Source organism: Alligator sinensis, unplaced genomic scaffold, assembly GCF_000455745.1.
Source record: "Alligator sinensis unplaced genomic scaffold, ASM45574v1 scaffold288_1, whole genome shotgun sequence".
NCBI classification, from domain to species: Eukaryota; Metazoa; Chordata; order Crocodylia; family Alligatoridae; genus Alligator; species Alligator sinensis.
Window position 1 is genome coordinate 3,285,294 of NW_005841876.1, and position 12,714 is coordinate 3,298,007.

Here is a 12,714-nt window from a genome sequence, read left to right on the forward strand (position 1 = left end):
ACTCCATTGAATCAGACAAGATGCAACTGATTGACTAAAGCGGGAAATGGAAACTATCTTTAGAAAAAAGAAAAAGAGGCATATAGGTTTTATCACTGTTTTCTCCTGATGAAAAAAAGAAATCTCTCTCTTTACACGATGCTTTAGTGCCGAGTCCCTGAGGTGCCACTAGGGACCACAAATGAGTTTAAGACAATGAGTTTTCTGGTACATACCCAGCACCACAATAAGGATGCTACATTGCATTCACTACAGGGTGTAGCATGCACAGAGTAAGCATACTGTGTTTTACTTGAGGCACTCCTTGGCAGTAGGGAGGCAGTGTACCTATGTCTTATTTTAGGGAGTTCAGATAGTCCCATGTTTGACTCCGGTAAGTGCTGCATTGAGAACACTGTCTGATAGGCTTGTCTCTAGAACGTAACAAAAGGCCTGCCCCAGGGGTGGCCGTGATGCCCCCTGGTGGTGCCTGAGCCTCTGTTCCTGAGGTCACCTCCCTGTCTGCTCACTTGCCATGCTCTGGTGTAAATATGTATTTAGAAATGGAAGGCTGCCCAGAGATCCCCGAGCAAGATCTCATCCACTCACAAACTACGTTCTAATTACTCGTCACCTTAAGGGCTAATTTCATGGCCACCTCTTCTCCCTTTCTAGCCATGCCCAAGCCTCACCGATGTTACCAATCAATCAAGGTCACACCCTACTCCCAGACTCTGTCATCATTCAATCATTTTGATGGACTCTTGGCCCTAGTCTGCTCTCTCCACCCCTCCCTGGGCACTGGGCTCTCTAGCCCCGCCTCTGCCCCTCTCTAGCCCCATCTTTAATCCTGCCTCCACCCTGCTCCCAGGCCTGCTGGGACCTCTGACCTTCCCCACTAGCACCAGTCCCAAACCACTGACATTCTCCAAGCAAGCCCACAATATATGACTTGCTTTCCCTGCTCCTGAGATCAAATGCATCTCTGGTGTGAATCAGGTGCTCCTCTGCAAGCCTCTTCCTTCCATGGGCTCCAGGGACAGACTGTTTGCCCCAACACAGGCTCTGAGCTTATATATTCTCTAAATCCAGCCCCCTTCCACCCAGGTGCCTTCCCTTGAGGACACCCATCCTGTCTGCAGCCTCTCTCCTCTTCAAGTAACAGGACCACTAAATTCCCTGTTAGAGGAATGACCCACCATTAACTTTTAGGCACACACACCAATGTCCCCGGGGAAAAAAAGTGTTAGCATATTTTATCCTGTACACTTCACAGGTACTTAAACCAAGATAAAGGCTTTCTTCTGGTGAAGTGCAAGATCTGCTTACACCCCAAGTAGTTCTGATATTCAGAGCCACTACACCTTTCCACAGTTGAGATGAGTCATCTCAAACTGCCATCCTCTTCACTATCATACATAAGCAGGCAGTGGGAGGCCAATCCTGTATCTGTCTGCATCTACACTTACTCGACTCTGCCACCAGATACTATGGAAGTTCCAGGAAGATCTACTCAACTTCTCTGCCAAAGTGCAAAGTACACCCTGGGACAGTACCAGCTGATGAACAGATTGCAATAGCCCACTGAAGGCAACCAGTTTCAGTCAGGTGCCAGGTATCAGCAGAACCCTTACCGTACTCAGAGGTGGAATAAATGCTGGCAAAGAGGAGCACTCATTTGCCACAAAGAACCTTTGGGTGCAAATGCACTCAAAGCTTTGCAAGACTGAGAGATTAGGCTTTGATCTAACTCTAAAGCTTAAAAAAAAAAAAATCAGGACTTGTGGTATTTATTTACAATATGCTTCAAATGCCAAAGAAGCTGAATAAAAGTGTGACAATTGTGATCATCCTTCCTCAAGTACTCTTTGACTGCAAGAAGTGGCAATGTATTACCAATGAAATTACTAGACCATATGTGATAGTATTTACTTCTGCAGAGTTCAAGAGCATTTGTACACTAGTTAAAATAAATAAATAAATAAAATAAATCAAGCTTTCACTATGAAACACTTCTGCCCTAACCCTAACTAAAATCAACAATGTACAGGATGGAGAAGAGTCAAAAGAAGAAAAAAAGAAGAAAATCAAAACCCAGTTTGCAGAAATGTACAAGCTCCATTTCCATCTATCTCCCACAATAGATGCAACCTGGGTAACTGCATGTCATCTGAAAAATCAGCCCAGAGGCTAATATCCAGTTCTTTCATTTTGCCTCTCAGAACCCGATAGAGACAAGAAAACAAATTAAGGACTGGGTATATAATCCCTTTAAGCAGGGATCCACAATTTGCAGCCTGTGACAGCATGGGTCAGAGCAGGGCTCGCTCTCTCTTGTACATTTGTCTGCCTCATGCCACTGACCCCCTCCCTGCATAGCATTCAGCAGGGGGCCTCCCCAGCTTTGTGCCAGGGGCTAGTCTTCTCACTGTGCCACTGCAGCTTGTGCTTACCCTTGCTGCTAAATTCAGGACTACTCATCATCACTAGTGGCAATGGCAGTCTACAGCAATTGATACTGACAGTGAGTAGAGGCTGCAGAGTCAGGGATGTGCAAAAAGCAGCCCTCAACACGAGCAGGGAGGGCTGGGGCACTGCAGGGGGGGGCGGGGAAAATCAATAGCCAGGCTGTAAGAGGCAGCCCACCATTCTTAAAAGGTTGCCAACCCCTTCTGTACAGCGAAAGGGCACCTTATGAATAACATTGCTACCCTCACTCCTGCAACTTCATCTACTGGTATAAGGAAGCATACTAAACAGCCTGGGCTCACTTAGACACACTGAAGTTCTAATCATTATTTCCTCTTAATCTGTTTTACCTACCTCCCTGCCATACACACAGCTGCAAATTTTAAACTATAATCCATTAAAAGATAAAAACTTCAGATACACAGACATCTGAAGTATCAGCTGAAGGAAAATTTTAAAATGCACTCTAGTGCAAGACACACGGTGCTCCTTTAAGGCATTTTCCTGTTGGTTGAAACAGCAGCTGCAGGCTTTCAGAGTCCTAATACAACACTCCAGACTGCAGAGCCATAGCATCTGCAATGATCCAAAGTACATTGAAACTGCATGTATTAACAACATAGGGGTTTTTGGAGGTTTTTTTCCCTTTTAAATGATCACATCTGTAACTGAAAAGACCCCCAGAATATAACTAAAATGTAAATCAATGTTACTATATCGTACTCTTGACTTGATTGGGAAAATTAAAACGTGTAGTTCTCTACAGATAAGTGACATGGCTATGTGAAATGAAGTAAGACAATCTTCCTTATTTCTATTGATGCCTTTGCCAATTTCTATCTACCATAGATGAGAGCTCCACCACAATTACAGTGCCATCAACATTCCCATTATAAATACTTGGAGCCTACCCGAAAAATCTTTTCAGGAGGTTTTGTGGACTTTCAATTTCCACTGGATGGGGAGCATGGGAAGGGATTTACAAATGAGAAGCATGAGGAGCTATTTCTCCTCTCATTAACTATACCTCTATGAAATTCCTTCTACTGGTCAAACTCTTACTCCAAGATCTTAGTAAAAAATGCACTGCTATTCTTTATATATAATAAAAGCATTTTCAATAATAGTGCAGCTATTTTCTCATCAGTTCTAATGAATACTACATATCAAATTTTATTTAAATAGTACAAATAGGTTGCCATAAAATACATTTTACAGCTCCTTGCAAATTATCCCAAATTAGTTGCTACAGTCTAGGAATAATGGAAAGAAATGAACAATCCATTTATTAAGTACTTGCTAAAATCTGTTGGAACAAATGAATTATTTATTTTAAATAATGAATGTTTTAAATGTAGCATTTTAGCACTCATTAATATTTTAGAGAAATTGAGATTTTGGCTGAACTCTTAATACAATGGATGCATCCTAGATGCCAAATAATCTCTTTAATCATGCATTTCTAGAATAAAAAGGCTATTTCAATAACAAAGTACATAGCAATCTAAGTTGGTATCTAAGAAATGCGCACAAGCTGCAATATGTAGCCTTACTGTTGCAATAGGTCCATCAACATGATAGTCTAAGCTGAAAACATCCCATCCAGTGTCACCAGGAGATACCTATATTTAAAAAAAAAATGCTGCCTTTAGTTTAGTATGCATATGTTGTTGAAAAAGTCTTGCTCACTAGTACCTGACATGCTATAAAAACCCCATAGCAACAGTCTTTGCCAAAAAGTTGTCAGAAGGAGCAAAAGCTTCTCAGTTTGCGATGGCTTAACATTAATGTAATTTAGACAAGTTTCAGACCTAAGCACCATGTTTTCCTCATTAAACTCCAAAGTCCAGAAGTCCCTTTGATGCAAGGCTAGCACTTAAAATATTCACTGTTCACGTTCTTCATAATTCCATGCCATTAGTTACAAGAAAAGACCCAAATTTAGGGTCTCTTGAATAAGTTTGCTTAGTTGGGAACCTGTTGTGTATTACACAGCTAGCATAAGGGATATGCCAGCAAAGGCTCAAGCACAACAAAACTTATACTTAGGGAAGGCAACAGATAAATGAAAGATGTGGTATAACCTCTCAACCAGCAGAAAAATTCATCTCAACTTGACAGAGGTTGGGGAGATGCTTTGCTGGGAATCTCAAGCTATATTGAAGCCAAGGTATGCTGGGTACACAGTACAAAGCAGTTTTAGCAGACTAAACAATGTAGCACAACATGTACAAATTCTGAACATTCCCTTCAGGCTGACCCCCAAAATAGCTTATTTTAGATATTTTAAACTTAAAAAACTTTCACATCAGAAGCCAATAAGGCCCAACCCAGCATACCTCTAGTAATCTGACATCCAGCCGTTTGAGGATCTCAGGATTGTCAAACTGTGCATTAGTTGCTCTGACAGCTGTTTCAAGGATTCCTGTCAGATTATGCTGATACAAAGTTGTAGCTGGTCGAGCAAGCTCTGGCCTACAGATTACAAAATAAAGTCACTACATAAAAGTCTACAATGCTGCAAATTAGCAACTACAGAGTTTCCACAATTAAAGATTTCCCTCTTAATTTTACTTTCCAGATAGGGAATGACTATTACCTTACCTGAACAACTGCAGAATGAATATGAAATAGTATTACAAGAGATTAAAATAAAAAATTACTTGCCTACACAGAAGCTCAAATATCAATGCTAGAATCCAAGAGTAATAATCAGTAAGATCCAAGCAGTACTAGTATCTTAAAACCAATTTACAATCTTAGTTACAGTAACATCCAAAATAAGCAAGCGTTAATTTTTATCTGCATTTATACAGCAGTTGCAACCAGTAAGCCAGTCACTGTAGTTAACAATTTTGAGATTTACTGATACTAACCTTAAATGCTTACACTTATTGAATTTAACTAAAACATTAAGAAATTCCATAATGATTCATTCCTATCCCTCCCCTACTAGAAAGTTCCTCACCACTTACGCTTTAACTGTAATATTGATTCTATGCACCAACCTTACTTATTTTGCTACACACTATTTGCTTTCTTAAAAAGCACAAGCAGGTACATCGATATAAATGCTGGGCAAACAAAGTTGTTTTTTTAGCAAGTTAATGGAAGATCTATGATACATGATCTGCTCTATAGACAAAATGAGAGCTTTTTAATGGAATTTTTCTGTACGCATTAAACATCAGCAACTTGACCAAAGTAAAAAAAACAAAACAGTTCATAAAGTATGCTTTTAAAAACTCAATTTGGCACTCAAGGAAGCTGAAGTTAATTTTTAAGGTGTCAACTGAATTTCTAATTGTATGTGCAGTTAACATTTATAAAAAAAATTTTGATAAAAAAGTCAAAATATATAGAAATGTTATTTTTACAAGAGTGATGATGAGTAGTGTTTTAAGAGTACTAGAAACTGAAGTCTATTAACAGAAGTAGCACAGTTCAAATGGTGGAAAGTGTAAGCATTCAAGGACATATCTTGAAGTGGGAGGGAATAAGAGCAACTGAGTTTTAAAAGTCTCATAAGTCTACCGTTCTCAACTTGTACAGAAGAGAAGCAAATTCCAACCAACATTAAAAGTTCAAAAATACATATCCAAGGCTGTTTAATTAACCATATAGGACAATAACATTTTCAACACAGCTTTCTAGATACCATGCTGCCTTACTTAAGCAAGTCCATTAAGTGTCTTATAAAGTCGCCTTGACCAAGTAGTAAATAGCGCCTCATGGCCTGCATGTGCTCCAGTAAATTGTATTTTTTGTTGAGGACATCTAACAAGTATTTGCTGGTCTCAAAATAAGCTGCATCGATCTTTTCTTGAAATGCATTTTCTAAATCTGTGAACAAGTCAGCAGCTGCAAATACAAAAGAACCCCCCCACAAAAAAATCACGATTAATATACATCCTTAAGAGAAAGGCTGATAGCAAATATATTCTACCTTAGCATTTCTGCAGGAGCGTTGGCTTTAAACCTAAAATCCTACAAGACTCGCAATAAAATCACGATGTTGGAAATATCCAAAATTAAAGGTGGCATGAATGGGAGCAGGGGGAACACAGTGGATGGACAAGACTGACAGACCCTAGTACTTACGCACTTCAAAATTGCAAAAGAATCCAAAATGGGAAAGGAGGCAGTAATCCATTTTGGCATGACTGACATACCTACACCTGAAATATTATTATATGCATTGCCACCATATCAAATTCCCCTTGACAGAATCTGTTGGAAATTTGAAGATTACATTTGTAAAGGACAGATTCAGACAAGTATGTATAGGTATTATGAAGACGGCTCTTAAATCTCTAGTTGCAATGTAGCATAATTAGCTTGCAGTCTTTATTTTTTGGAGGGGGAGAAGGGGTGCAAAGAGTAACACCGTGGCAGATTTTGACAGGTGTAAAATGAACCAATTTTAGACACTCTCTTAGTAAGCTAGTAACTAAAGAGTACAATACAATTCTAATTCGAGAAGTGGGGGTAGGATGGAATAGAAAAATCCAACACCAGGATTAACTAATTTTTGGTCCCCAATTTGAAGGCACTCCTTAATATTACCCTGTGCCCCAACTTTAAGATGTGGATTTAATATCATTCCCTCACTGCAAAGTGATGCTCTGAGGATGAACCAAACAAAAAACCCTGATCTTGCAATTAAAAACCATCATAATATATACACATTATGGTGTTGAATAAAGGAGACAACTTTCATTTTAACACAATCTAATTTTTGATCACTTGATTTTCCCTGCCATAATAAGGTTCTGTTGATGTATTCGTACACACACGTCCCTGGGGTTCTCTAATAAAGCGCACCAAAAAGTCACATTTCCAACATGTGGCATCATTTCCTTATTAAAGAAGAGTGTATAGACAAAGGCAAAACAGCAATTTGATCTGATATGGCAACTGAGTGACCAACATAAGAAACAAACAACTGGAAGAAGCAGAAATTGTCACTAGATACGTATGCAGTTGGCAAACTGACTACAAGATGTCACCAAAGATCCCTATTCAATTCAATCTAGCCCCAGCATTAGTGACTGGCCTTCTAGCCACATTGTCACAACCTCCAGTTAACCTATGATTATCTTCAAAACGAAGTCAAGGCTTATAAAGACCATCTGTGGTAACTTTTGAGCTCATGAATGCCAAAGCCGTTGGCTTTACTATAATTCCATGGTCAACAGTAGGCAGGGAAACCTTCATGGAGGAGTGAAGAGTTATACTAGGGGCCCCCAAGATCACGTGCCATGAAGTTCTGCGCCTGAGGAGAAACTCCTTTCTCCAGAGTGTTTTGAGTCTAAGGGGCAAAATAAACACAGCTAACAAATCAACCAGGAAGACGACAAACCTTGAAGGTCAAACTAATAATGCATAATAATATCCATCTTAGATTGACAGCTTAAAAGAGCACTCTCTTTGCTGAGTGTAAGGCAGCTCAATGTGGGTTGCTGGAAAAGGAATGTACAAATAATACAAATATAAAGAAACTCTACCTATGTATTCAATCTCTTCCTTCAATTTCACATACTAAGCTCATGTTCTAGTATTACGAGTCCAGTAAACTGAATGACTCGGTCTTCACTTCTAAAGCTCCTCTAAGGATACCTGCTCCACAGATTAAAATACCATGATTATTACTACTATTTAAAAATAAATGTCAGACCATGAGTGTGGACAGATGTAACAACTGAAACCAAGTAAAATACACCTGGAATCTTGCTGGGGTCCTCTGACCCGAGCTGATTTCTTGACCCTGGGGTAGGGGGTCGGACTCGATCCTTCAAGGTCCCTTCCAGCCCTAATGTCTATGAAATCTGAGCTGGGGAGGCACACGTATAGCCCTACCTGCTCTTGGCTGGAATGTTTCAAAATGCTGCTGCCTCCTCTAGTGATCAGACAGGAGGCACTAGAACTGCCTGCAGCAATGTGCAGCTCCACTAAGCTTCCCCTCTCCCTTCACAGAGATGCAGGGGGACAGTAGAGAGCCAAGAGTGTAAAGGTAGGCAGGGGTGGAAAAAAAATAAGTGTGGGACAACAGGGGGTTCCTAATGTAATGGAAAATGCAATTTCTTGGACTGAACATGAGACTGGGAATTAGGAACTCATGATTTTCAACCCCAGGTTTGACCCTGTTCCAAGGTGACACAGAAGTCAATCATAACCTCACTCTCTTCCCCTACCTATTAGGAAGTAGGGATATTTTCTTCTTATAGAAGTGCTATAGAATTTGATGACAACACAGTTGCTCTTCCAAACAGAAACCAAGACAAAAACAAACTAGAGGTTATACAGAATGTGACAGCTACAGTAAATATGGTTCCCTATCTCCACAAAATCAAAAGTCTCTCGTTTTGTTGGCACGGACAGCAAGCAGCTTATAGAAGTGAAGCTACCTAATATTTTGCAAAAGTCACACAGAAGATTACCGACTTATGTTCTAGGGCAGTAAGGCTTTCAATGTTGTAGAAATGTTAGGCATATAAAAATCTAAGTATACCAGCAGGAAAGTTTACAATCTACTGGTATTGCTACCATAGACACTGAAATGTTACAGTGAAAATATCAAAAGTTAAATGCAAGTGACAATAGCTCTCTTTCCTTCCATATACGACTGGAAATAGATACAAGAACGTTTTTTTTTTTCCTACTGGCAAACCCATACTTTCAGTAACATACGTTATAAATCCACCACGTCATACATTTCTTAAATTAAAAGAAGAGATAATACATGTTTCTCTTATTCCTCTTCAGTAACAACTTTAAAAAAAAATATACATTAACATATTTCTTATCATAATGGTATTCTACACAAAGTAAATCTCTATGGCACTAAAAGCATATAATTTTGCCTGACCCACTACTTTACTGGCACTCGGTTTTCAACAATTTATGCCTGAATTATAAAATTGAGCAAGTTATCTAACTGGACTTTGCGTTCAGCAAAATTTTAAGAAACACCAAGAACCTAAAATAAGTGAATATATTACAATGTGATAAATACAGCCTATCAACATTTGCCAATATTTTCATTCATCTAGAACTTGCTTGGATACAACGCATTCTAGACAATACTTTTCTCCAAAAAGTACAATGTTAAACAGGATTAGTGATTTTACCCCTACCAATAAACAAACTAGAATTCAGATGACACATCACATATTCTAAAGTCGTCTTTACATTATTTAAATCCGTATCTTCATAAAACGCATCTTAACTACAAGCTAACTCAGCATCTCCTAATGCACCATAATAATTTGTTTAAGATGACTTATGTTACACTTGTATGTAAAGCTATTAACCATTTCTAAAGCTCTGTACTACACTCATTAAGTAGCATATTTTGAAATTGAATATGGTTTGATGTCAGACTACATTTTCATAATACACTAAGAGCTGTCACATTCTCTTATTTCCATACATTAATGCCAATATAAAATATACAAATGAAAATTAAAGCAATAAAAAGCCCCCCACACACGGCCAAATAAAGATAAAAGGACAAAAAAACCCCAAAGGAATCCAGAGTTAAAACTAGAAGTCCTTCCTTACCTCACCATATTATTACTAACTGCATTAAGGGGATCACAGAATAGCGACAGATTACACAAAGAGAAAAATACAGAGGCACACATAATAGGGTTGGTTAGAACTTAAGTATCACCAGCAACAGATTTTTCTTTTTTTGGGTAAGTAACCTCATAAATACAAACAAAATAATACATGACACACACATTTGTATTCTTGATCTTTGAAGTACCTCAGTGAGTTATATTTAGGCCCGAGTTTAAATAATTGGTCCAGCTCACAAATATCATGACTTGATCATGACAGAGGCATGATCACTTCATGGTCCCCCTGACTGGCTGAGGGGCAGGTTTAGGGACACTTGGCTGGTTGAGCCTGTCCCCCCTCCCTCACCCCCCAGTGTCCAGCCAGCATTTGTGTGGCCCACAGAGGGGAACCGCTGCCCTCAACCCCCCCCCAGCCGTGCTCCTGGGAGGCAGTGGCACAGGGTGGTGGGTAGCAACACCCCATCCCTGCCTGCCCACGTGTACCCCCTGACTATACCCATTTTAGAGGACAATGTAAAATACAGGAAATTTAATGAATATGTAGGTTTTGGGGGGTTTTCCTCTTCTACCACCCAAAAAAACATCACCTTATAGTTGAAGTCCCACACTCTCCAGAGCTAACTGCACACTTTCTAAGGTTCAAACAAGTAGTCAAATCATTCCTGATACGATACCATCCTTTGGTGTTTCCGCAGACTTTGCCACAGCTATCATCTTTGTAGATGGAGTCTGGTCATGACACACCTGATGCAAGAAGTTTATGGATTTACCTATCAGAAGAACCTGAACAGAAAAGAATTAAGTTATTTTTTTAAAATACTTTGAGATTTCAATCATGTAAAGAATTGCAAAGAGAATGTTAGCAGTAAGTTTCCTGTTGTCTTCTCACTCCTTACCCCTACAAAATAGCACCCCAACAGCTTTTAAATATAAACACCATTTTTACAAGTCCTCTTTCTACAAAGGAACTGAAAACACAATTTAAGATAGTTTCTTCTTCCATTCAGAACAAGTACAGGTAAAACTTTACCCTGTTCTGGATTGATGTCAGGTTTAGAATACAGGCAGTCCTCGACTTACAACGTTTCGAGTAAAATGTTTCGCGCTTACAACATTTCTAAATTGACACCCTGTTTAACTTTATGATGTCAGTTTCAACTTTACAATGTTTAATCTGATGTGACACCACACCAGTGTATAAGTCGGCTGCATCGCTCATCTGCCTGGAGAACATCTGTCCAAACTTCCTTGGACACTTTAAGAAAGCAGACAAGACTCCAGAAAAACCTACATTCAAGACTCCTGGGAAGACTCCAGCCAAGAACCCTTCAAAAAGTCCAGCAAAGTCACCTCAGAGAAGTCCTTCCAAATCACTATGATTGCCGTTTACAATATAAATACATTTATGTAGCTATATTACCCATCTATAATTGATAGAGTACAAAATTCTGGGTTATTTTTGGTGAAACCAGGGTATCGGGCCTTGGTTCAGGAACCAATCCCCCATTTATAACATTTCTCATAAGAAACAAATTGGTTCTGAGTTGCAACATTTCAACTTAAGACACCGTTTTCAGGAACCAATTGTGTTGTAAGTCTGAGGACTGCCTGGATATTCTAGTAAACATATGCCTTGCATGCTCTATGACTACATAGCATAAACAGAAAAAAATCTGTGAAACACAAGAAGAACAGCCCCTTTGGCAGTACCTTTTTTGACTGCTCCATTGTAATAAATGATGGTATCATTGATTTCCTTAAAGTGTACTTGTCATGCCACAACCGGTCAGTTTTAACAGTAGGATCTGAAGCTACAAAGAACTGCAGATAAACAGAAGTGTTAGATATAAAAGATCAAGTCCAAAATTATGTACATTCCATCCTCACACTTGTATATACAATGGGCATGTCTATATTAGATGCTATGTTGGTGGTCACAAACTATGGTGCCAATGCTACTACACAGTAGCATGGTAAAAAACCTGCATGGTGTTGGGACTGCACAGTAATGCCCATTACTGTGCAGTCCAGTGCACGTGTAGACACACCCAGAGTGAGACTTTGTTCTAATGAACATATGCATCTGAATCCATATTAAAATACTACTGTACTTTTATACATGCTTAAGCTTTTAATTTAATCCCATCTCCACCCCACAAAAAAGATAAATGAGGATTACTGAGCAAAGAAGTTACCACAAGAAAAATAAAGATATTGTCAGCCTTTAACAAAGTGCCAGATATTTACCTAGTCAGACTTAAATTGTGGGAGGGAGGGGGACTGGCAACACAAACTCTACCTGCCACAAGTCACCTGGGCTAGAGACATAAGTTACACATACCAGTTTAAGTGATCAGAAACCAATTTAATTAAACCTGTAACAGAACAGAAGTTCAGTGCACTTAAGCCACTTAAACTGGTTTCGGCCATTGTGTAGGATAAATCTGGTTGGATGTGGTATCAGACTTAACTGATTTAAGTCAAACCAGTTTATGGAACTTCTGTCCCTTCTGCTCCCTAGCTGGAGCACTATCACTGCTCTGGCTGGCTGAGAGTGGGGGTGGGAAACCTGGCTCTAAACCCCAGCCAGTGTCTGCCTCACAGCCCCTCACCTTTTCCTCTGCTCCATGTTCCAGCAGAGGGGCAAGGCACATGGCCAGACTCTGGCCAAGCCAGCAGC

The 12,714-nt window shown here is 39.5% G+C and overlaps 1 protein-coding gene across 1 annotated transcript in view; it reads right to left on the reverse strand.

The window, feature by feature from the left end:
* TUBGCP3 (tubulin gamma complex associated protein 3) overlaps positions 1-12,714 on the reverse strand; it is a 67,879-nt gene that overhangs the window by 24,326 nt on the left and 30,839 nt on the right. The window contains exons 12-16 of the mRNA XM_014527880.2: positions 11,745-11,855; positions 10,709-10,817; positions 6,120-6,309; positions 4,788-4,923; positions 4,002-4,070 (exon numbers count right to left, since the gene is read on the reverse strand). Of these exons, the coding sequence (XP_014383366.1) occupies positions 4,002-4,070; positions 4,788-4,923; positions 6,120-6,309; positions 10,709-10,817; positions 11,745-11,855 (615 nt within the window). The remainder of the gene's footprint in view (positions 1-4,001; positions 4,071-4,787; positions 4,924-6,119; positions 6,310-10,708; positions 10,818-11,744; positions 11,856-12,714) is intronic.